General features: G+C 43.2%; 1 protein-coding gene across 1 annotated transcript in view; it reads right to left on the reverse strand.

The window, feature by feature from the left end:
• Positions 1-568: 568 nt before the first annotated feature.
• PARVA (parvin alpha) overlaps positions 569-23,324 on the reverse strand; it is a 160,448-nt gene continuing 137,692 nt past the window's right edge. Inside the window, exons 10-13 of the mRNA XM_027852606.1 lie at positions 23,136-23,204; positions 15,339-15,440; positions 13,848-13,920; positions 569-3,036 (exon numbers count right to left, since the gene is read on the reverse strand). Of these exons, the coding sequence (XP_027708407.1) occupies positions 2,960-3,036; positions 13,848-13,920; positions 15,339-15,440; positions 23,136-23,204 (321 nt within the window). The 3' untranslated portion in view covers positions 569-2,959. The remainder of the gene's footprint in view (positions 3,037-13,847; positions 13,921-15,338; positions 15,441-23,135; positions 23,205-23,324) is intronic.

Consider the following 23,324-nt stretch of genomic DNA (forward strand, 5'->3'; position numbering starts at 1 on the left):
AGTCTGAGAAAGTCTGTTTCCTCATCTGTAAGATGAAGGAATTGGATTATATTGCCTTGAAGGTCCCTTTCAGTTCTAAATTTATGCTACTATGATCTGTAAAATGAGGGAATTGAATCCCATTATCTTTAAGGGGGTCCCTTCCAGCTCTGATATTCTGTGAGTAACTAATAAAAAAAACAGGTTGCCTTGGGAGGTGGTGAGTTCTCTCTCTCCAGAGGTCTTCAAGTAGAAATGGCCTTGATGAATATTTGTTGGGCAGAGTTAGGCAGAGAGGAGTCATGCTTTAGGCAAAGGTAGAAATAGATAACTTCTGAGGTCCTTTCTATGAGCATTTTTTAATTCAGTAAGACTTAGATTTAAGTTCTGGATTTGATATATGACCTCAGGTCTATGAGCCTTAGTTTCCTCATCTGCAAAATGGGGATAACAAAAACAGGATTCGTGTAAGGATTATATGAGATAATGGATGTAAAGCCTGGTGTAACTTTCATCTATTATTACTTGAAAAGTTTATAGATCATTCCAATCCCCTTCTTATAGAACACATACAAAAATGAACAATCAATTAATCTAAGTAAGCATATTTATCAATTGGCTGCTCATATGCAATTTCTTTTTTTTAAAAGGAGAGGTAAAATTCTCCTAGCAAAGCATTTAGAAATGAATACAGTCCTCTTATTTTTTAAAGCATTTTCAGTATTACTCAGACAGAGAAAACAATTATTTATCTGGATTTACTACCAGGAACCAAGAGGAAGAAAGCCAGCAGAAACCATAAAATATTGAGTATGAACATAATTTTAAAAACATAATGTCACAAACTATTCGCAGAATTGCCTTTCTTAGATAAATGCCCTCAAGGGACCTTGTCCCCTTTGCATCTTGGAGAGTTCACAACTTTAACTAGAAAATAATTCCTCCAGCAATAAACTGGTCCCCAACATCACACGATGCATCCCAAACATAATCATTCTGAGTTACTGCTTTTGTGTAAGGATGACCAGTAAGTTCAGATCGGAAAGCTTAAGAGGAATATTTCTGGAGCTCGATCAGGCCTGTCCTTTTTGTTTAGTATGGATTTATATCCCAATAGACCCTCTGGAAGCTAAGGAGACAGACTTGTGTAATGGGCCTAAAACAATAACCCGGCAGCCATGGACCCCTCTGTAGAAGGGAGAGGGCAACAGGCCTTCTTTTGGTTCTCAGTGATAGTTCTAGCATCTCAAAGGCAAAGACGATATAAATGACACATAGGCTACTTATCTATCCGTATTTAGTTCATTTTAGAGCTGGACCCTTTAAAAGCTCCATAAGCACCACAGCAGGCTGGTTATATACATTGAGCATTTTTCTCTTACATACTTTCCCCTATAATTAAGACTTGCAGGCTGCCCCTCCCCCCACCCTTCCAAACACACGGGTACTATTGCTCTTCCTATACAACATAGCTATCAGTTTTCCTGGGGTCATGCTACGAGTCACCCCAAGGCACCAGAACAGGGGTGGGAAACCTTTGGCCTGGAGGCCCTCAAGTACTGCCTTTTGACTGAATCCAAACCTCACAAAACAAATCCCCTTAATAAAAGGGTTTGTTCTGTAAAACTTGGACTCAGTCAAAAAGCCACATCCAAGGACCTAGAAGGCTGCAGGTTCCCCACCCTGCACCAGAACAATCCAGACCAAGTAAACCGCTAAGCTTTGGTCTAAATGACTTTCCAACCCCCACCTGAATTAGCTGGTAATTGCTGCTAGATAGACCTGGCTAGCAATGGCCTTAATGATCAATTAGGAAGTGGGTGGAAAGGAGTTTTCTTTGTTTCAAAGTTCAAGGATCCCACTTTCTGGAAACTGCTGAGACAGTCTCCATTCCATGTATATAAACCTAGATGTATTTTTCCAACTATGATGAATTGGGTACTTAGTTGGAAGGAAAATACAAGGCATTTCCATTATAGGGAATAAAGAAGAAAAACTACTTCCAGAATTTGCCCCAAAGTTACATTTAAAGTCAGGCCTCACATTATTGCCAATCTAAAGGAACTGAGTCATTTTAGTTTGTAAAAAATATTTGAGGTACTATTCTGAACACATATAATATGATTTGGTTCAAATTTCAACTCCCCTATTTTAGTGTGGACTCCTCAATCCCATTGTGTCCTGCACATATGATGGAACTGACCTCCACTCACCTTCTCACAAATACTCCATCCCTCTGAGATGACTTAGGAAGAAGGGGAGGAAGTTTGAAAGGTACACTAGGGTAGGCTTTTTCTTTGTTCCCTTGGCCTGGATCTGTGATTTCTTCAATGTAAGGGATTGATTCCTGTCATGGAAATTCCTTCCTCTGATGTAATTTGGCAGCTCATATGTAACTCAGAGACTTTGAGAATTGCCTGGGGCACTCAGATTAAACAATCCATCAGGTCCCTGATCATTTAGCTAGTGTGTAATAAAGGTTGGACTTGAATCCAGGTCTCTGATTCTAAGGCTAGCTCTCTATGCATTATATTGCTTCTCTTTTTTGACTGAAAACCAATAAAAGTCTAGTAAATGTTGTCTAAAGAAAGGTGTCCACCCATCCACCCATCACAACTCGGATTTTGTTTTAGGCTTTAAAGACCTCTTTTCCTTAAAGGGTCCCAGTGCCCATATTGGGGAAAAGGAGGGGTGAGAAATGAAAGTCACAGTTAAGTTCTATAACATTGTAAAGGCTGGGGTGCACTTTAAAAGCTAGAGATCCTTTTGGAACCCAGAGCTAGATCTCCAGAAAGTACCTAATCATTTCCTTCCAAAATTTTAATTACATAATTTCTCTGAGTTACAGTAAGTAATCCCCGCTAGCATTCAGTGTAGTGAAAATAGAGTTCAATGCAGTTAGGATTCCTGTCCAGCTGCCTCAGCTCTGAGGTGGAAAGTGAGTCGCTGGCACATTCCAGGATCCAGGTCCATTCTTTCTTCATTCCACATTCCTGTATTTGGTAAACAAATTGTAAAGCACTCGAAGGGTAGACTTCAAGTCACAATTGACAATATCTGTAAATAGAGAAAGAAAACAGAAGCTGAGCTGCTTTGGCTTTACAGGAGGAAACTTGACAGTTGCAACAAGAAATAAGAAAAAGTTATGCTCTGCCTCCTGCTTTCTCAGTCTCATGCTAGGTATTGGGGGAAATGGAAGAGAAGTTTTAAGTTTACACGTTTTGGGAGCTTATGTATTAGCTGGGAAAAGAAGATTAGCAGAGAGAGAAACTAGAACATAATACTAGTCAACGTTTAATTAAATGCTAAAAGGAGAGATCTGGATGACAAGTGCTTTTCATCCACTTGTTTTTTTCTGTGTGGATAGTTAGGATAAACTCCTTTGAGGGATTTATGGCTTTCATTTAGGATGCTTTGCAATGTTCTTGCATGGGCTTGATAAAATCAGCAGTGTCATCCATAAGAGTAGCATTGTGGAAGACTTTACCATCTTCAGTTAGACAGATAACCCACAAGTAGGTCCATCAGTACATATTTATTTTGTATGGATATTATGAATGAGTATAAGTTGGACCTAGAACTGAATGGGAAGAGGACAATGGGATGTACTATAGGATTAAATGCAAACTCCTTAACCTGGCATTCAGGGCCCTTTACATTCTGACTCTAATCTATCTTTCCAGCCTTATTTCACCCAGCTTCCACATGCTCTCATGAAACCAGAAGATCTTCCATCAAAATTGGACTACTCATCCTTGCTAATCTTATTTCTCCCCTCTCCCACTGCTGTGAATTTGCACATTCCTGGAACAGACTCCACTTACATCTCTGCCTGTTGGCAGCTAGATGGCACAGTGTAAAGAGCATTGGACTTGAAGTCAGGAAGATTTGAGTTCAAATCCTGTCTCAGACACATGCTAGCTGGGCAATAGGGATAGAACTAGCATCTACCTCATAGGGCTGTTCTAAGAATCAAATGAGATAACTCATGGTAAACCTTAAGGCACTATAGAATTGCTACTATTATTGTTGTTTTTATAATCTTCTCCCTTCAGAGCCCAGGCAGCCCTGATTGCTTCAGCTAAAAGTGATCATTGCCTTCCCCCACTCTCCTCTTCTCTTCGACTTCTATGTATTAACATTCTGTATCATTGTTACTCAGGAGTTGGTCAAACTCCCCTCCCCTCTCCCCACTAGAATTTAGGTTCCGTGAGTGTAGGGGACATGTCATTTTTCTATCTTTGTATCCCCAAGTCCCAAGCACAGTGTCTTACACATAGTAAGATGTTTAATAAATATTCGTAGAAATATCTAAATGCAGCTGTTTTATAGGAAGTTGGGGGAGTCCAATCCAGGCACAGGAAAAAAATACATAGAAGAAGGGTGTGATTAGATATGCAGTCTAAAGGGAAAACAGTGCCATCTGGAGCAGGGGCACGGGTGGGAGGTCGGGGCTGGCAGTATACATTTAAAAACCATCTATTGCCATAGAGGCATTAAATGAAAACTGAGGAAAGAGAGAGTGTTGAGCCAGAGTACAAGAGGCCCTATGACCAAGCCAGCACAGTTACAGATAGAGGGATCATCCTGGATTTTTTTCACCAGGGAATTTAATGACCATCTCTCCTGTTTCCAAGAAGGCTGATAGGGAGACAACTTATCTGGGCAGACTTTGGGGCTGGGGGATTAATGGAAATGAACTGTGGCTCTAGGCCATATAAACATATCATCTTTAAAGCCTGAAGGCCTAATAAATTATATGATTAACTACTTAATGCTGCTTTCCTAGTAACTCTTTTATTGCCTTTTCTCATACCCTTTGGGGCCCTTGTCCAATAGGAAAGTGTCAAGGATTTAGGGAGTCTCTGGATTGGGGGTGCAGAGTGCCTGGCTGGCAGACAGAGTCAGAGGGGAAAGATGACTGAGGGCCCAAAGTGAAGGAAGAAAGAAAATGAACCATAAACCAGTCTTCCTTGTTCAGTCCACTTGAATAAGGAAAGAAGAGGTATGTTATTATTTCTCCGACAGTTCAGTTCTGAGAAAGGGTTGTTTAGACTCCTGGGATGCTGGAGCAGATGAAGATGTCACAAATCTTGGAGGCCAGCTCCTTTGTCTTACAGATAGGGAAATAAAACCCAGAGAGGGTCAATGATCTGTCCATTGTCACTGAGCTAGTAAGTCATAGAGCTGAGAGTGAAACTTAGGTCTCCTGACTTTCATTCTGGAGATCCTTTCATTGCAATGATTTTTCATATGCCTCCTCTAATGGTATTATTAAAACAGATCAATTCATATTTTCCAGCAACAGCAGACATAACCAGCAGACCAATGAGCATGTCTCACATTTTCAGTCCTCGACATACCAGTGAACTTAACAAAATACCAGGGCTACATTGGGGTGAAATGCAGGAACAAGAAGGGGAGGAGGTTTGACATTTTCAGTGTAAAAACACTCATATCCCACAATCTCAGATTCTGAGTCTGAGAGGAAAAAAATAAAATACTCAGGAGGCCATTCAGTTGAACTCATACCTGAAAAATAATAAACAATACCATCTAGCATTTATATGGTATTTTAAGGTTTGCAAAGTCCCTTAAAAACATCTTATTTTATCCTCACAATAGCCCTGGGAGGTCGGTGCTATGATTATCTCCATTTTACAGAGGAGGAAACTGAGGCTGACAGAGGTTAAGCAACCTGCCCAGGGTCATGAAGCTAGTAAGTGTCTGAAGCAGGATTTGAGTTCAGTTCTTTCTGACTCCATGCCACTCACCCACCTAGCTATAACCAAGCAAGAACCGTACAATATACCTGACAGAGAGTCTCTAGCCTTTTGCCTGAAGAACTCCAGTCCGGGGAACCTCCAGCCTCTAGTGGCAGTCCATTCTACTTGAGGGCCTAGTTCCAATGGTAAGGAATTTTTTCCTTCACATCAAACCTAAATTTGCTAATTCTTTGTACCTCCTACCAGTACAATGTCTCTTTTTACCTCCTTGGGGGCAAGCAGGACTGGTGGAATCCTGTGTGACATTTAAAATGTTTGAGAGACAGAATCTCTCTCTTAGATCAAAGACAGTAATGGCGGGTAGGCTCAGGCTTATACGGAAGAGAAGTGTTTGAGGGTGATCATCAATTCTGATTGTTTATCAATTGATGAGAGAATGAATATTACAATGAGGGGCTGGAAATATTCTAATGAACTTTGATTTTATCATTTACTTCTAAGTTACCCTAGCCTTGGGCAATCTGCTCAAAGAATTTATCCCCACCCAAACCAAAGCACAAAGGCTTCCCCACCTGGGTGGGGTCTGAACAGGAAAGAAAGTTAGTCCAATCTCATTATCAGTAATGCCCTCCAAGAGAAAGAACTTTTGAAATAAGGGAGGAAACTCTCCGTCACCCGCATCATTGGTTATTGATAATAATTTCTTTTGGTCCAGATGTGTGTGTTCATTTGTTATAGGGGGATTCCAGGTGAGGAAGCTCCTCCTGCCATCTGTAAAATGAGGAGATTGGACCAGATTGCCCCTAAGGTCCCTTCCAGGTCTAGATGTTTGCTCCATCAATTCTAGGGACGATGCAGATCAAATTTAGAGTGTTAGATTACTGCCTGGGAAGTGAGAAGGTAAATAAATGGCCCACAATGGACCAGACTATCAGAGGTGGGATTGGAACCCAGGTCTTCCTGACTCTGAGACTGGCTCTGTGCCCACGACGCCAGCCTGTCCCTTTTGGTTCTTTTACCTTGGATCTCTTTGTCACGTTCATGGAGATAATAATGGCTAACATCTATTGGGTGCCTTAAGGTGGGCAAAATCCCTTTACATATATTATCTCATCCTTATAAAATCCTGTGAGGTGGGTGGTACCATCATCCCCATCTTACAGATGAGGAAAGTGAAGCTGAGCAGTGACTTGCCCAGGGTCACACAGCTAGTTACAGGATTCGAACAGAGGTCCTCCTGACTTCAAGTTCAGTGCTCTCCCAATCATACTATATTGCCCAATGCATTGTACAATGGGAAGAGTGCTATACTTGGACTTCCAAGACCTGAATTCAAATCCCTGCTTAGTATCTATATGATCTTACACAAGTCACTCAACCTCTCTAGGCCTCGGTTTCATCATCTGTAAAATAACAGGGTTGGATTAGGTGCCCTTTAACTCCTGATCTTGGATCTCATGATGATGGCAGTGGCTATGTTATAAATTAAAAACCAATGACAATCTATCAGTGACAAACACCACGGCAAACGTGAGTGCTTATCACAGTGCATGGGGGCACACAGTAGGTACTTATTTCATGCACATTGATTGATCAAGGAGGAGTACAATTTTTGCCATTCCAAGTAGTCAGTTTGTTGCAAAGGGAGGTTCAAGCCCATTTGGATGGTGTAGAGCCTGGGTGGGCCATGGCACCACATTTAAGTCAGGTAAATTCATCTTCCTAAGTTCAAATCTGGCCTCAGACACTTACTAGCTGTGTGACCCTGGGCAAGTCACTTAACTGTGTTTGCCTCAGTTTTCTCATCCGTAAAATTAGCTGGAGAAGGAAATAGCAAACCACTCCAGCATCTTTGTCAAGAAAACTCCAAATGGGGTCATGAAGAGTCAAAAACAACTGAACAACAACAAAATTAGGAGACAAGATAGCACTGCTTTCATGGTTTTTCAAGACAGGATAAGAGCTCAGCCAAAGAAAAGGACTGCAAAGAAAGACTGAAAAATGAATTCTTGACCTAAAACCCCGCCAATCTGCCCCGAGATATGCTTCTCCAGTGGCCTATCTGCCTTCTAAACAAGCTCACATCTTTGGCCACACTGGTGCCTTTTCTAAGCCTTACGGTATTTCCTCTTCAATCCAGCATGCAGGTGGAAGATATGGGAGAACTGGAAGGATACTTGACAAAAGGGGAATAGAAAAGTTATTATAATAAGATCATTTTCAATGTTCTATCACTGACTGGAAATTTTAGGTGTGGGCATTATGCCCAATGTAACAACACATAAAACAGATGTGTTTTTCCATTCATGTTAGTCGGGAAGTTTCATATTAAGCATTCAATAAATGTACCAAAAACGTCATCTGTATGTGAATGTCCCTATAGGCAGGTTTTATACTAGAAATGCTGGCTGTCCCTAGAGCAATGAATACTTGAAAACTAAGGAACCATATGTATTTCTACATATGGTTCTACAGCTACAGGAAGGGTCATAATTCTCCAAGATGGCAGCCAGAGCATCAGCCAATGCTTCCTACCCCTCCTCCCTCCCCCCCTTCCCCTTGTCCCATCACCCTGGAGGCTCACAATTCTTGCAAACAGGATGCCATGAACTCATCCTTGACAGCACAGAATCCTAGAACCTCAGAGTTGGAAGGAGCTTCAAAAGCCAAATCATCTGACTCTTAACCAAAGCCTGAATTCTTTCTAGAGCATCCCTGACACGTGGCGTCCATCCTCTGTATGTTAATGAATGAATACTTCCAATGATGGGACCTTGCTATTTCATAAGGCAGTTTGTTTTGTTTTGGGTCAGCTTTAATCTTGGGCAATCTACTGCTAATTAGTTTCTGTCTAGATTTTTGGATCATGCAGAGTAAGCGCAGTCCTTTTTCCAATAATAGCCCTCATTGTTGTTCTGTTGTTTTCTTTCTTCCTTCCTTCTCAAAAAGGACCAATGACATCAGGAGGGTGATGTCTTGACTTGAATTGAATTTGAGTGAGCCAGGGCTGTGCAAGGTCATCAGCTTCCCTCTCTCCTCCAGCGTCATGGGAGTCCAGTGGCAAGACTTAGATTAGGACAACTGGTGATGGTCACCAATGACAGCCCTATAGATTTTGTGTGTGTGTGTGTGTGTGTGTGTGTGTGTGTGTGCACGCGCGCATGCACCTATAATTTCAGTGAGACAAGGAATTCCCTCTATTAATGCAGACGGGTAACTGCTCTGTAATCTATAGTCTTAGACAGTATCCCAGTACTCTAAGGGATTAAGTGATTTGCCAAGTATCATACCCAGTATATGTTAGTCTTGGGATTTGAACTCCTATCAACTGGACTCTGAGGCTGGCCCTCTACCCCTTATACCATACTGACTCTCAGCCATTCTGATACTTGAAGAAAATTATCAATAGTCCCTATCTTCTTTCCCAGATGAACTATTCCCCAGTTCTTTTAAGTGGTCCTCATATGGGTATCATCTCTAGTTCCCTTATGATCCCGGCCACTCTACTCTAAATGGATGCCAGCTTATTACTGTCCTTAACATGCAGTATCTAGAACTGAACACAACACCACTAATGTAGTCTGAACAAGCAGAATACGGTGAGATGTCCCTCATTCAGAATGCCAGGCTTTAATGAATGCAGGGTAAGATCCCATGCACTTGGGAGGGTTAGAAATGGCTCCAAAGCTTGGGATTACGGTTCACACTGCAGAAAGACAGGGTGCAGAAGCCTTCAATTCTGCAAGGCTAAGAGTTGCGATATGCCCACAGTCTTGAATCTGATGTTCTAGGCTGAAAGTCATCTATATAGAAGACAGCTAAGGGGAAATAGACAAAAAGCACTGAGCCTGGGTCCAGGAGACCTGGGATAGAGTCCAGTTCTGACACTTACTAGTTGTGTGATCCTGGGCAAATAACTCATTTAACCTCCATCTGCCTCAGGTTTCCTCCTCTGTAAAATGTGCACAGTAATACTTGCATTAACTACCTCTCAGGGTCATTGTGAGCAAAGACGTTTATAAATCATAAACTGCCACAGGAGTGTGGTTTGTTATTATTTTTTCAATTTTTTTTTTATGGTCATGATGCATTGAGGTCAAAGCGTCTAGTCATCTAGCCCTAGGTAGCTGTGGGAAAAGCCAAGTCATGAGCCTTGCCTACCATTTGGTCTCTGAAATAAAACCTGGCCCAGCCATGCACATATGAGCCTCAGGTATCCATCCTGTCTTTCTCCACAAAGCCACCAGGAGGGATGGATGATATCGGCTTAATATTGCTGAGGACAGGGTGAAAGAATGAGGGAGGGACTCTGTGTGTGTGTGTGTGTGTGTGTGTGTGTGTGTGTGTGTGTATGTGTATGAGAGGGGGCGGAGGAGGGAGGGAGAGAGGGGGAGAAAGGAAGGAGAGAGACGAGAGAGAGAGAGAGAGAGAGAGAGAGAGAGAAAGAGACAGACAGAGAGAGAGCGAGAGAGAGGTTGAGGGGGAGCAAATCTCAAATCTCATCACATTCAGTGAGGTTTTCATTTAGGCTATTTTGGTGTTAATGCAGAATGACTTGCTATTTTAAATGAACAAATTCTACCCCCTGTTTCCCTTCAGTCCCATCCCACCTCAAACAAAAAATCCTCGAAGAGCCAACAAGGCAGCCACCTCTCAGCAGCAGGATGCCCTGGTGTGCGTTTCATCCACCACCTCCACACCTCCCACAAACAGCCTCAGTGAGGGCCGCAGCTGTCAGCAGCATCAGCTGTTTCAGAATGTGCATGGAGGTGTGGAGAAGAAGAGAGAGTAACGGGTAATAAATAGCTGAAAGTATGTGGTTTCTCTTTTTCCTTTCATCTCTTCTTTTTTAAAAACAAGAAAGATGCAAGCCAAAGAGCCCATTTGTGCAATCCTCGGGCTTCTAATTTGACAAAAACAAAACACTGAAAGCAATCTGCAAGTTAGTAGGGTTGTTGTACCATTACTGCTAGGGCCTGTTCTCACTGATTTCTCCCCAGAGGGCTGCCTCCCTTTCCACACTCCATTCCAGCCAGTGTCTGCTCTCCACATCAGCTGGGCTCCCAGATCTGAAGCCCATGTACAGTGAGGATGACCCACACCTCACTCCAGGTCAGTAGTCCTTCCGATCCCTTTGGATCCATGCACATTAGTTATGTCCCTCAATTCATTTCCACAAGCATTTGCTAAGCTACTACTGACTCTAATATGTTGCTCAGTTGTTTTTCAATCACATCTGACTGTCTGTGACCCTATTTAGGGTTTTCTTGACAAAGACATTGGAGTGGTTTGGCATTTTCTTCTTCAGCTTGTTTTACAGATGGGGAAACTGAGGCAAACAGGGTTAAGTGACTTACCCAGGGTCACATAGCTGTCTGCATAGGTGTCTGCGGCCAGATTTAAACCCAAAAAGATGAGTCTTCTTGATTTTGGGCCCAGCACTCTATCCACGCACCACCTAGCTGCCCTCAAGCTACTACTGAGGCAAAGGAAAATAGAAATGAAAGAGTGAAACAAGATGGTATGGTAAGAGCTAGGAATTGTGAGAACTGAGATAAACTGGTGGGCAGCTTGTGTGTGATAGTTACTTGTACCATCATGATCTCAAGAGAAATGGAGGAAAGCTCTCAGTAAAGAGGGTGGACCCACTGGGGCAAACTATGGGAGGACACAGACAATCATTAGATGGGATGGACAGGTGTGCAGGGACTGTGATCAGCATCACTGGTTACACACCCGCCTCAACAAGATTACAGGTCCATTGGAGTATGGAAGGTTAAAGTCCTTTCCCAGCATAACACTAGGAGTAAATATTCTAAGTATTGTTATCACCATTTTACAGAAGAGGAACCCGAGGAACCCAGGTTGAATGCGGTGGAACCAGGATTTGAACACACATCCTCTGGCTCCACAGCCAGTGTTCTTTCCATTGGGATGTAAGTTCCTTGCAGGTAAGGACTGTTTATTTTTGTCTTTAGCACAGTTCTTGGCACATGGCAGGTACTTAAAAATGCCACTGACTGCATGCAACTCAGTGATAATAGTATCAACACAAGCATATCTTTCACCGCAAATAAGTTGGAGTTTAATATTCAATACCATTCGATAAGCCAAGTGACTTGACCATAGTCACACATATAGTAAATATAAAATCAAGGATTCATATCCACCACCATATGCTTTTGTAAGAATTCTATCCATGCCTCTGGCTGCTGCCATATTTTGGGTAGGGAAAATTCAATGTCTTTTTCTCTTTCCTTTCTCCACCCCCTCCCTCCCTCCTTCCTTCTTCCTTTCCTTTGCTTCTGATCTCTGCTCAGAAGAGCACAGAGAAAGGGAAAAAGCATCCAGGAACTTGAGGTCAGTCTAATGGACTCCACTTTTAGGCCTGGGGTAGGGGTCAGGGTGGAACAAGCATCTGACCACATCCTTCTCCTAACTCATTTCCATGAACTCTAAGGTCAGTCCCCTTTCTTCTTTTTCATAAAACCTAAAGTGGAAAATTGATTCATAAGGCTTATGATTTCACTGGTATAGGGCCTGCCAAGTAAGGAAGCTCTTTCTACCAATGCAGGTCGGTACCTTCTCTGAAACCGATAGTCCTTGAAGGTTGCCCAGAGGATTGACAACTTGTATAACTTGTCCAGGGGTACACAGCCAGTGTGCGCCAGAGACAGAATTTGAAATCAGGTTTTTGGTTTGAATCCACTATGCCCTGGTGCCTCTTACAGAAACTAGAGAGTGCTACAGAAATGTGAAAAGTCATTGTCATTTTCTCATTTAGTGCTCACAAGAACGTGGGCTTTCTTTAAGATCATAATATGTGACCATATTTGTAACCATAACCACATCATACAATACAAACACAGAGAAGTGAAATAAGATAATTTGGGGAGGGAGAGAGCACTCGCTAAACACTAGGTAATTCAGAAAGATTTAGCAGGGGAGGTGACCCTTGAACAGAGCATTGAAGGTAACAGGATTTGAAGAAGTGAGAAGGCCGTGGGAAACAGATCTCGGAAAGGCATGGAGATGGGAAATGGAAAGCTAAGTTCTAGGTTCAGCAAGTAGGCTTGTTTGCCTAGAAGACATAGCACATGACCAAAGGTGTAGAACAAGGCTAGAATGGGATATTGGAGCCATATTGCATAGAGCTTCAAATGCCAAACTGAAGAATGGTATTTTTTTTTCCTAGACGTAATAGGGAGCCACTGATGATTTTTGAACTGCAGAATGTTATGTCATCAGACTTGTGCACCTAGACGACTACATTGAACAGCTCTTGAGGGGCTGACAGTGGGTATTAAGGTCAATCCCATGAAGTCCTGGGAAATATTATGTAGATTAAGGACATAGAAACAGATCTCCAACTGCCACCACAAATAAAAGGTCCCTACTTAAGAGTGTCCCAGAAACTGACGTACATTGATGGATTTGAGTTTAAACTGATATACAAATATGGCACCAATCACATTTACATTCTTTTGCAGACAAAGGCAAAGCAAGAGAAAATATATGTGTTTGGGAGAGTTTTCTCTTTTCTTAGGTTTGAATCTATAGCTCAGACCCTGTTCATTAGGGCTCCTTCTTAGACAAATTTAGGCAGGATTGAATTAAACGATTAGGCCATGGTATGGAGTTAACAGCAATGAAGAGAGGGCCATATCCCTGTTGACTGTCATGACCAGACTTTAGATACCAGTCTGCAGCCATCTTTGGGAAGAGAGGAGCCTGCAGGCATGTTCACACCTCCAACCTCTCCATCTGGGGAAGCTTATGCAATGACCCTTTGCCTTTCACCCATGACCTCTCCATCAGCCTGAATCCCAGCTGATTCAGAGGTGGTGGGAACTCAGATCAGTTTCTTTCCTACAGCTGTATTTATGTGAGCACATAGTTGACCTGATCAAGCATCTGCCCTCTAGCTCCGCTCCCTGCCCCACCCTAGGGGCCAACCACCAGGTTCAGGCAGGCGGAAAGAGTGTAATCTCAGAAAAGAGAGCAACTCTGCACGGCACCAGAGGCCAACCGTTTGCCCTTCCCTAAATGCTTATGCTGGGAAAAATGCTTTATAGATTCTCATTCCAAGAGTCCGCAGGATGGTCCCTCTTTCCAGTCCTAGGGCAGGGCAAAGACAGGTACCTTCTGGCCGTGGCTTTGGTTTTTCTAGCCCTCCATCTTGCATCAGTTCAAACGAAAACGACACGTTAAGAACCTAGAAAGAAATCACAAAAGCTACGTCAATGGAATTCCTTCTCTTCTCCTGTGATCCCTGAAGCTTCGGGCCCCAGCAAAATGAGGGAACCTGGGGCTGCTGACACAGGCACAAACATCTTTCCTAATTTGGAAGGAGGGACCCAAGCCATTTAATTGTGGGGGCATTCCAGTTTAAAGGCAGGTGGGCTGGAGAAACTCTGGCAGAGAATCAGCTGCACTGATCCCTGCTTGCCACAATCAATCGGCCCAAAGATCAAACCTTTCCTCCTGAGGTACCTGGTCCCTGCTTTATGTGGCTAGCCTTCTGCCTAGGTGGATTTCAGAGTATTTGCAGAGATCGGACAGGAAGTCATGGCTTTGATATCTTGAAAGGGGAAAAAAATATTTCTCCTACTTTCTTGAATGCCCCTCATCTAGGGACAAAGGCTGGGGAAGGGAGGGAGGTACCAGTTAAAAGACAATTAGAGCTCGGCTGAGCTGCTGGAATAGAGGTGTTTGGGTCCTTGCAGGGCAGACATGAATTCACAGCAGTGTAGATTTAGAGATGAAAGGGGCCTTGGAAACTCTCTAGCCTAACCCTCTCATTTTGCAGATGAGGAAACCGAAGCCCTGAGAGGTCAGGTTGAATGTGGCAGAACCGGGATTTGAACACACATCCTTTAGCTCCGTAGCCAGTGTTCTTTCCAGTAGAATGTAAGGACTGTTCATTTTTGTCTTCAGCACATTTCTTGGCATGTGGCAGGAAGGCCGTTGACTGCATGCAACACAGTGATAATAATATCAGCCCAAGCACATCTTTCATTGCAAATGGGGTAGAGTTTGATATTTGAGAAGATTTTTAAATTGAAGTTAGTAATGAAAATCATCTCCATAATATAAAGGATCCATAATTTCTTCAGGGTGGGTGATGTGCTGCTCTCACATGAAATGCTACCTGCTTTCCTAGTGTGTATTTCTGTGGCTGGAAAGCTTGGGGGCTCAGCTGGCGTGCTCGTCAGATGACATGGTCTAGTCATGACCAGGCTAACACTTGAAGGCCTTCCAGCCTGGGGAGGTCTCTGGGCTTAGAAGTCCAAGGCAAGGTGGGCAGGGGTATTTACGTGGACTGAGCAGCAGTATCCAATTATACTTCCCTTAAGTGGAACTTCTCAGAGCTCTCATTGGCTGCCCGTTGGGCTGAATCTGCTCTACTGTACAAGGCTGGGAACTGTGTAGGTAAGCATAGGGGGAACCTGGGTATTCTGCAAGGTCTCCAGCCATTTTTCCCTTCTCTGGAAGTGAGGGGTTCAACAGAAGGGAGGCAACAACACCCTGTACCTTGGCCAGAGTCCTCCATATTCCTCTTAATCCAGACAAGGCACCTACAGGGTCAGAGGAGCTACCCTGGGCACTGGTAAAAATGGAGAACCCAAGTACCTTCTGCTCAAAGCTCTCCGGGGTCAGGAAGAAGCTGTGTAGAGGCACAAAGTAGCCCTCCAAGAGGCCCATGAGCAGCACCAAGTATACTCCATCTGCAAACTGGGGAGAAAAAAACGAAACGAAAAAACAAGTGGGCATTTTGACTGTACTTGGGCTTGCACGCACACAGTGACTCCTGGTTGGGCCCACAAACAAGCAAGCCTAATGATAATAATGATGACACTAATGATAAGACCCTTTTCTATAGTTAGAGGTGGAGAATGCTGGGCAAGGAGGAACAGCTGTGTGTTTGAATTGAGGGGGGGAATCATTCTCTATTTATGGACATCAGGAAGTAGCCTCAGGATTAATGTTGACCTTGAAGTAGGCAGAAACTGGCTGGTGATGGCGAAGTTTGCAGAGCGAGTTAGTGGAGCATAGAATGTTTGTGTTAAGGGTGAGGGTGTTGGTACAGAGTTAAACGTTTCAATTCAGTGGTTCATTAGAAGGAATGGCATGGGTGACTAGTCAGTTCACTATCAGAATTCAGTCTGCGTATGGGAGGGGGGCAGGCAAAGAAGGAGAGGAGAGAGAGAGAAAGAGAAGGAGGAAGAGAGAAGTTTGGGTCCTTCTTACATTCGTGGGTGTACATGCCAGTAGGGAGGAATGGTGAGGAGATTGTTAACTAGACCTGGTCTCCTATGACTTGTGAGAATTAGGCCTTCTAGGAGTTCTTCCTAGGCAGGAAGAATGGGCCTGACCAAGACGACAGGCTTATAATACGTAGGGTGCTTTGTGGTCACAAAGTACTGTAAGAAATGTCATGTCACTCATTTCTCACAATTACCCTGAGAGCTACGAAGATCATGAACCCCATTTTACAGACAAGGAAACAGAGACCTGGAGAATAGAAATGCCTTTTCCAAGGTCACAGCTAGAAAATATCCCAGCTGAGATTTGAACACAACTCTTTTGCCTCTGGTTAGTGCCTTGTCTCTCTAATGATAATAATAATAACAACAACAATAATAATAGCTAACATTTATATAGTTTTTACTATGCGCCAGGCACTGTGCTAAGTGCTTTACACTAATTATCTCATTTGGTACTCCCAATAACCATGGGAGGTAGATGCTACTATTATCCCCATTTGAAAGATGAGGAAACCGAGGCAAACAGAGGTTAAGTGACTTGCCCAGGGTGACACAGCTAGGAGGTGTCTGAGGTCAGACCTGAACTCAGGTCTTCCTGACTCCAGGCCCAGTGATCTCTCCACTGTACCACAATAATAACAATAACTAACATTTATACAGCCCTTACTATGTGCCAAGCACTATACTAATCACTTTTCAATTATTATTATCTCATTTGGTCCTCACAACCACCTGGGAGGTAATAATAATAATAATAATAAAATATTAAAAATAATAATAAACAATAAAGTAAATAATAAAAATAATAACTAACATTTACATAGCACTTCCTATGTGCCAAGCACTTTACAATTATATCATTTGATCCTCACAAAAAGTAGGTGCTATTATTATCATCCCTATTTCACAGATGAGGAAACTGAGGCACACAGGTAAAGTTATCTGCCCAGGGTCCCACAGGGAGTGTCTGAAGCAGAATTTGAACTCAGTTCTTCCTGATGCCAGGCCCAGCACTCTATCCACTGTGTCACAATGACAATAATAATAAAAACTAATAAACACTTGAAGGTTTGCAAAGTGCTTCACAACTATTATATCATTTGATCTTCACAACAATCCTGGGAGGCAAGTGCTATTATTCCCATTTTACAGATGAGGGAACTGAGGCTGAGAGAAGGTAAATTATTTGCTCAGTGTCTGAAGCTAGAGTTGAAGTTGGGTCTTCTGGACTCCAGGCCCAACACTCTAACCATTGCACCACTTAGGGGAATTTGTTTCCCTTGATTCCATAGCTGATATTGTTACAGAAAGCAAAGAGTAGATAATGAAATATCAGTGTATTAACAAAGTTTTAACATTCAATGGTCCTTTTATGAAGTGTGAATACCTTTTTCTGATATTAGCTGGGCTGAAAATGGGTCACAGTCCTAGAGACTTCTAATAGGTAAACCCTAGAGAGAGTTTGGGAGTTTGGTGAGTGTAGGCCAGGAGCTGCTAATGGAGGGAACTCGTGTGTGTGCGCGCGCGCGCGCGTGTGTGTGTGTGTGTGTGTGTGTGTGTGTGTGTGTGTGCCTCTTCTCCCTGCCCCCCACCTCCCTTCCCCACAGCAGCCCTTTGAATCCCTTCGATGGAGATGGTAGCAGGAGTATACTTCAAATTGACATGGATACCGAGAGGCAGTTGTCCCTTGGGTAGGAAGAACATTCTAGAAGCAAGACCCTCTGGAAGCAAAGAAGAAAGCCGGCTTAGACTCAAAAGAGAGCCAGCCCTGGCAACCAAGGGCTCCACTGTGAAAAGGAACACACTGCAAGAACTCAGCTAAGCAACCCGCCCTGAGGAGATGCTGTGCCCCCGGGGTACACCTCATAAAAGTGTTCTTGGCTAGGGTGAGCATCAAAGCAAGGGCTGAATGTGAGAAAACGTGCCAGGATGTTGTAGACAGAAATTCCTTCACAGGGTGGAAGGGGGTACTAGAATAACCTCTATCTTCATTTCCAACAAAGCAATGAGAAGATGGCTTTTGCTTATATATCTAGAAATCTGAAAAAAGACACGGCGCAGAGCATGAAGGCTCACAAAAGTTTTCTTAATAGAAGATGTTCCTGAGGGGCCTCCTGTGTCTAGACGGACCATCCGCAGGAGGGACAGAGCACGTCTCAGGCAATCTGTGTATTTTTCACCCCAATGAGCATAAAACTAGCTTCTTCAAATTGCCTTGGTAAAATGCCTCCCACTTAACATTTGAAAGGAGAGAACCAAGGAAAAAGAAGACGAGCAAAAAAACAGAAACGAAAACAAACACAAAAAAAACAAAACTAGACGATGATACTAGATTTAGCTAAGCTGAAAGTCAGTCCTATCACCCTATAAGGCTATAAGCTCCCTGAAGGTAGACACTACATCATTTGTCTTTGCATCTTCCTGAGCATCCAACATAGGGCTTTGCAACCTAGAACTAGGTGTTACCATAAACAATTCTTCTTATATGTGTTTGCAGACTGTGCTGGAGCTCTTGAGCTCTGCAGCTAATAATTTCTTGGCTTGACTCAATGACGTTGGGCAAGTCACTTAACTTCCTTGGGTCTTAGTTTCCTCGATTGGGTTGGTTGGTGGTTTGAACTAGACAGCCCCCAAGATTCTTTCCAGCTCTGAATCTATGACCTTAGGATTTTATTTTTCAAAAAATGACGGACGTGATAAGGGAAATTCCTATTCTGCCCAACAAGAAGGCACTTCAGTTGTTAAAGCAAAAATTATGGGAACCTAGCAGGAAGTGACCCTCTCATTTTAAAATGTGTGATAGGGATAGAGGGAAAAGCAAGGCATAGTCTGCTTGGGAAAGTAGCTGCCAACACTACTTAGGAAACTAGACTTTAGAGGACTCAGGGAAAGGATAGGGACGATCCCACAGGCTAAAATGCTATTGGAGAAGTCATTCCAGGAGGAATGGGGACAAAAAGTAAAATTTTTCCAAAAACCAAGAAAACTGAAAGGGCAAGAAATTTATGGATCAATGTAGGTTTTGAAAAGGTGGATGCAAAAGATGGAATCAAGTCTAGACAACTAAGAATGGACACAAAAGTACAGAAGAGGCCAAATGGAGTTAGAAACCATTCAAGTCGCAAAGAGCTGAGGGTGATGAGGAATTCCACATAGCTAAAAGATTTTTAAAGCAAAATTAGGGGAAGAGAGAAATCAAAGAGATAGGGACTGCTGCTTCAACGGGATGCTGATAATGGAAGACAAAGAACATAGAATGACAACTCTTAGTTTTCTTCTGTTTTTGGTTTTTTCCTGCCAATGAGGCTGGCAAAAAAAAGGGGGGGCTAAAAATAAGGACTGGAGAAAAATGACTAATACGGAATTAAGTAGGGAGATCATAAGAAAGTGACTAGATGGACTTGATGAATTCAAGTTACCAGGTCCAGATGAACTAAATTGTTGAAAAATCCCAATGATCTTTGAAAGACTGTGGTGAATGGGGAGGTGCCACAGGATTAGAGAAAGGCAAATGTGTCTTGATTTTCTAGGAAGAGAAATCTATCAAACTAGATAGACTCTACGACCTTGATATTTCTTGGTAAGATTCTAGACTAACACATTATTAAGAGATAATTTGTAAGTATCAAGAAATGAACACATTATTAAGATGTTAAGAGAAGGGGTCAATTCAATCTATTATCCAACCAACCAGAGTTTCTAGGCATCAAGAACGGGTCATGGCACACTAAACTTTCTTGATTTTTTTTTTTTTTTGGACAGAGTTACTAACTAGATCCAAAGACTGCTCTGGTTATAGTTTCTCTAGATTTTAGTCGAATGTTTGACTGAGTCTTTTATGTTATGCTTGTGGAAAAGATGAGAAATGTGGACCATCTAGTCTAACTCATATCTGAACAAACCTTCCTCCTATTCTATGTGTCCCCTTGAAGGTCTCCAATGAGGAGGAGGGACCCCGTTCCTTCCAGAGGCAGCCCAGCCCATTACATTTCTTTGATAACTGGGAGGAGTAAAGAGCCTCTGGGGAATTCACAGTATAGGGAGACAATACACATAAAAAGTTGATGAAAAAGTTAACATCACGTGACAGAAATATAGGAAAACCAAAAAATGAATCTTATAGGGAAGTACTACAGAAGTGTTGAGGAAGGGCAGATTGCTTCCAGCTGGGGGGAACCCGTAAGGCTGAATGGAGGAGAGGGGATTTGCACTGGGCCTTGAGGCATCCTAGGTTATATTTAGAATTGGAAGGGACTTTAAGAGGCCATCACGTCTAAGTCCTTTATTTTATAGATGAGGAAAGTGGAGTACAGAGAGTTTAAGAATTCCAGGTCTACCTGAGTCTGGGTCCTAGCTACTGGGTCACGCTGGATAGGCTTTGGATAGGTAGAAGAAAGGTCAGGGGAAGAGCTTTCTAAGTAAGGAAGTTGGACCACACCTCAGACAGAAGGGCTTGTCCTATGTTCAGGGAGGTAGGGATGTGCGTTTTCAGCAATAGAACGCAAAGCTGCTGCCAAGGGAATTACATAGCTATGCAAAGGCATCCAATCCATATTGCAGGAATAATTCCCCTAGCTTGGGCTGGGCACATGGCAGGCACTTAGTATATGTGCTTGTTAATTGGCAAGTGGGATGGTTTTGTGACTAATTCTGTTGGAATGGGAGTAGCGGGAATACTTTCTGCCTTCAGAGAGGGCAAGCTCAGCCTTGTCTTGGAGGAAAGAATATGACCGACCACCAGCTCATGATTCTTATGTTTATTATTAATGCTCCTCTGGAAAGAATTATTCAACTGTGACCTCACCAAAGCAAAAAGGCCTACAAGCTGTCAGGGAGATACAAGCCGTCTGCTGCAGAGAAGCCTGAGCACAATGCATCCCCAGCTCTTCTGAATCTAACTCTAATAACACAATGCACTTATATCACGATTCCCAGAGTCTTAGATTTACAAGAGCTGGGGTCATCTTGTCCAACCCCGATCTGAAGCACAAATTCCCTCTATGACTGGACTGATCACTTAGCATGTATTAAGTGCCTACTAGGTGCCAGGCACTGGGGGATACGGGTTTTATTTATTTAGTTCAGGCCCTCATCTCCTCTCACCTAGGTTATTGCGACAGCCTCCTAATTGGTCTTCTGCCTCAAGTCTCTCACCACACCAGTCCATCCTGTTGCCAAAATACTTTTCCTTACGCATAGATCTGACCATGTGACTCCTTTACTCAACCACCTTCATCAAATGGCTTCCTATTGCCTCCAGAATAAAATACAAACTCTTTTTAGCTTTTAGGTTGCTGCACAACCTATCTTTTCAGTCGCAGTGGAATGACTCTTGCATTCTATAATTCAGCCAAACTGGTCTCTCTGTTCCTCACCCATGACACTCCATCTCCAGTCTCCACTTTGCACTGGTGGGCCCCACGCCCTCAATGCTCTCCCTTCTCCCTCCACCTCACAGAGGCCCCCCTCTTCCTTTAACATGCAGCTTAAGCACCATCTTGGGCATGAAGTCTTTCTTAATCCCCTGAATGTGAACAGCCTTCCTCTCAAACTGTGATGTACCTAATTACTTTGTATTTATTTGCAGTTATTCCCTCTATATTTATGCTTAAATATGTACTTGTCTATCCCATTAGAATGTAAACTTCTTGGGAGCAGGGATTATTTCATTCTTTGTACTCAAATTTCTAGCACCTGGAACATAGTAGGTGCTTTAAAATGCTTGTTGATTGACTGACAGAAAGACAAAATTGAAACAAGTCTCTAGCCTCAAGGAGCTTACAATCTACTGGGTGAAACAATATGCCCATACATAAACAAAATATGTTCAAAGTAAATTCATTCTTTGCTTGAAGATTTCCAGTGATAGAGAACTCACTACTTTGCAAAAAGCAGCTCTGGTTATCAGGAAGTTTGTAAACCAAGTCTTTGTAACTTCCAATCCAGTTGCTAAAAAACATGGACTATCTCCTCTGATCTTCACAGCCACCTCTTGAGGAAGGCAGGATAGGTATTATTCCCATTTTAGAAATTAAGAAACAGAAGCAAGCCCAGAGAGGGTTATGTGGCTCTCCTGAGTCACGCAGCACCACCGAGCTACTGAAGTCTTTAGATTTCACATCCACTCAGCGCTCTTTTCGTTGTGACTACACTCCTTTTCCCTCAGGCCCCTCGCTCTCAACAGCAGCCGTACTCTGAGCCGGGCTTCCCTCTTCTTCTCTCCCCCCTCATTGCGCTGGTAGTGATGAGGGAGAGTACAGGCCAAAGACAACACGCTGGAACAGCCAAACCCGCTTTTGCCAAAGGACATCACCACCATCCTCTTCCGTGCCCTCCCCCACGCATCTCCCTCCTCTAAATTAACTTAAAAAAATACCTAAAGAACCCTCATTAATTACAGAAACTCAGAAGTTGGCAAAGCGTTTAGGAAATGCCCATAGGCACTCTCTCACATCCTGAAAATGTTTTCCGTTCTGTAGCCTACGAGACACTCAGCTAAGTGGAAGGGGGTGTGTGCACCATCCATGCATGCTTTCCACATTCGAGCTGAGCTGACCTCCCACACAGCTGACTTCCTACTATAGAGCTTTTAAGTCAACTCAGAAAGACCTCCTCAGGGGATGGGTAGAGACTCCCAATGGCCTGATGGTTTTAGGTTTAAGAGAGCAGCTAAGAGCTTCCAAAAGAACGCATAATAGAAGATAGGTTCCTATCTTCATTGGCCCAGCCCATCTCTAGCCCATCAGTCTCGTGTCTTCATTGGCCTGCCTGCTCACCATTCTCTCTCCAAGCCCTTTATAAGAGCTGATCTGGCCTCATCTCAGGCTCCTATGATGTCATTGGCTTACTGTGGTCCCACCCACAGCTCCTATGTCTTCACTGGTCTGATTCTGCCCTCTGCGGCTATGATGTCATCATTGATACAGGCTGGCCTTCACCCCTCTGCAGCAACTATATCATCATGGGCACAGCTTTCCCTGCCTTCCCTGTACCTAGCTCAGAGATGTCATTGGTCTGTCCCATGCCCTCTACAGCTTTCACGTCACCTCTGATTCAGCCTGGCACTCTTCTAGGCTCTCTTGACACTGCTGGTCCAACCTGGCCCCAGTAGTCATCATTTCCCCCTTCACTTGTTTGGCTTGGCCCCCGGCTGGTGACCTACCTGGGTTTCCAGTTCTGTGACTTCCAAGTTCAACTTATTCAGGTGCTTGTTCACAAAGGTGATGAGCGTCTAAAAAAAAACAGTAAATCAGGCACCAGAAAAACCGTTGGATTTGGTAGAAGACTGGGCTTAAATCTCAATTCATCTCTTTACTAGCTGAATAACTTTGGGCAAGCCATTTAAAGCCCT

Source organism: Vombatus ursinus, unplaced genomic scaffold (assembly GCF_900497805.2).
Source record: "Vombatus ursinus unplaced genomic scaffold, bare-nosed wombat genome assembly UNPS02009770.1, whole genome shotgun sequence".
Classification (NCBI taxonomy): Eukaryota; Metazoa; Chordata; class Mammalia; order Diprotodontia; family Vombatidae; genus Vombatus; species Vombatus ursinus.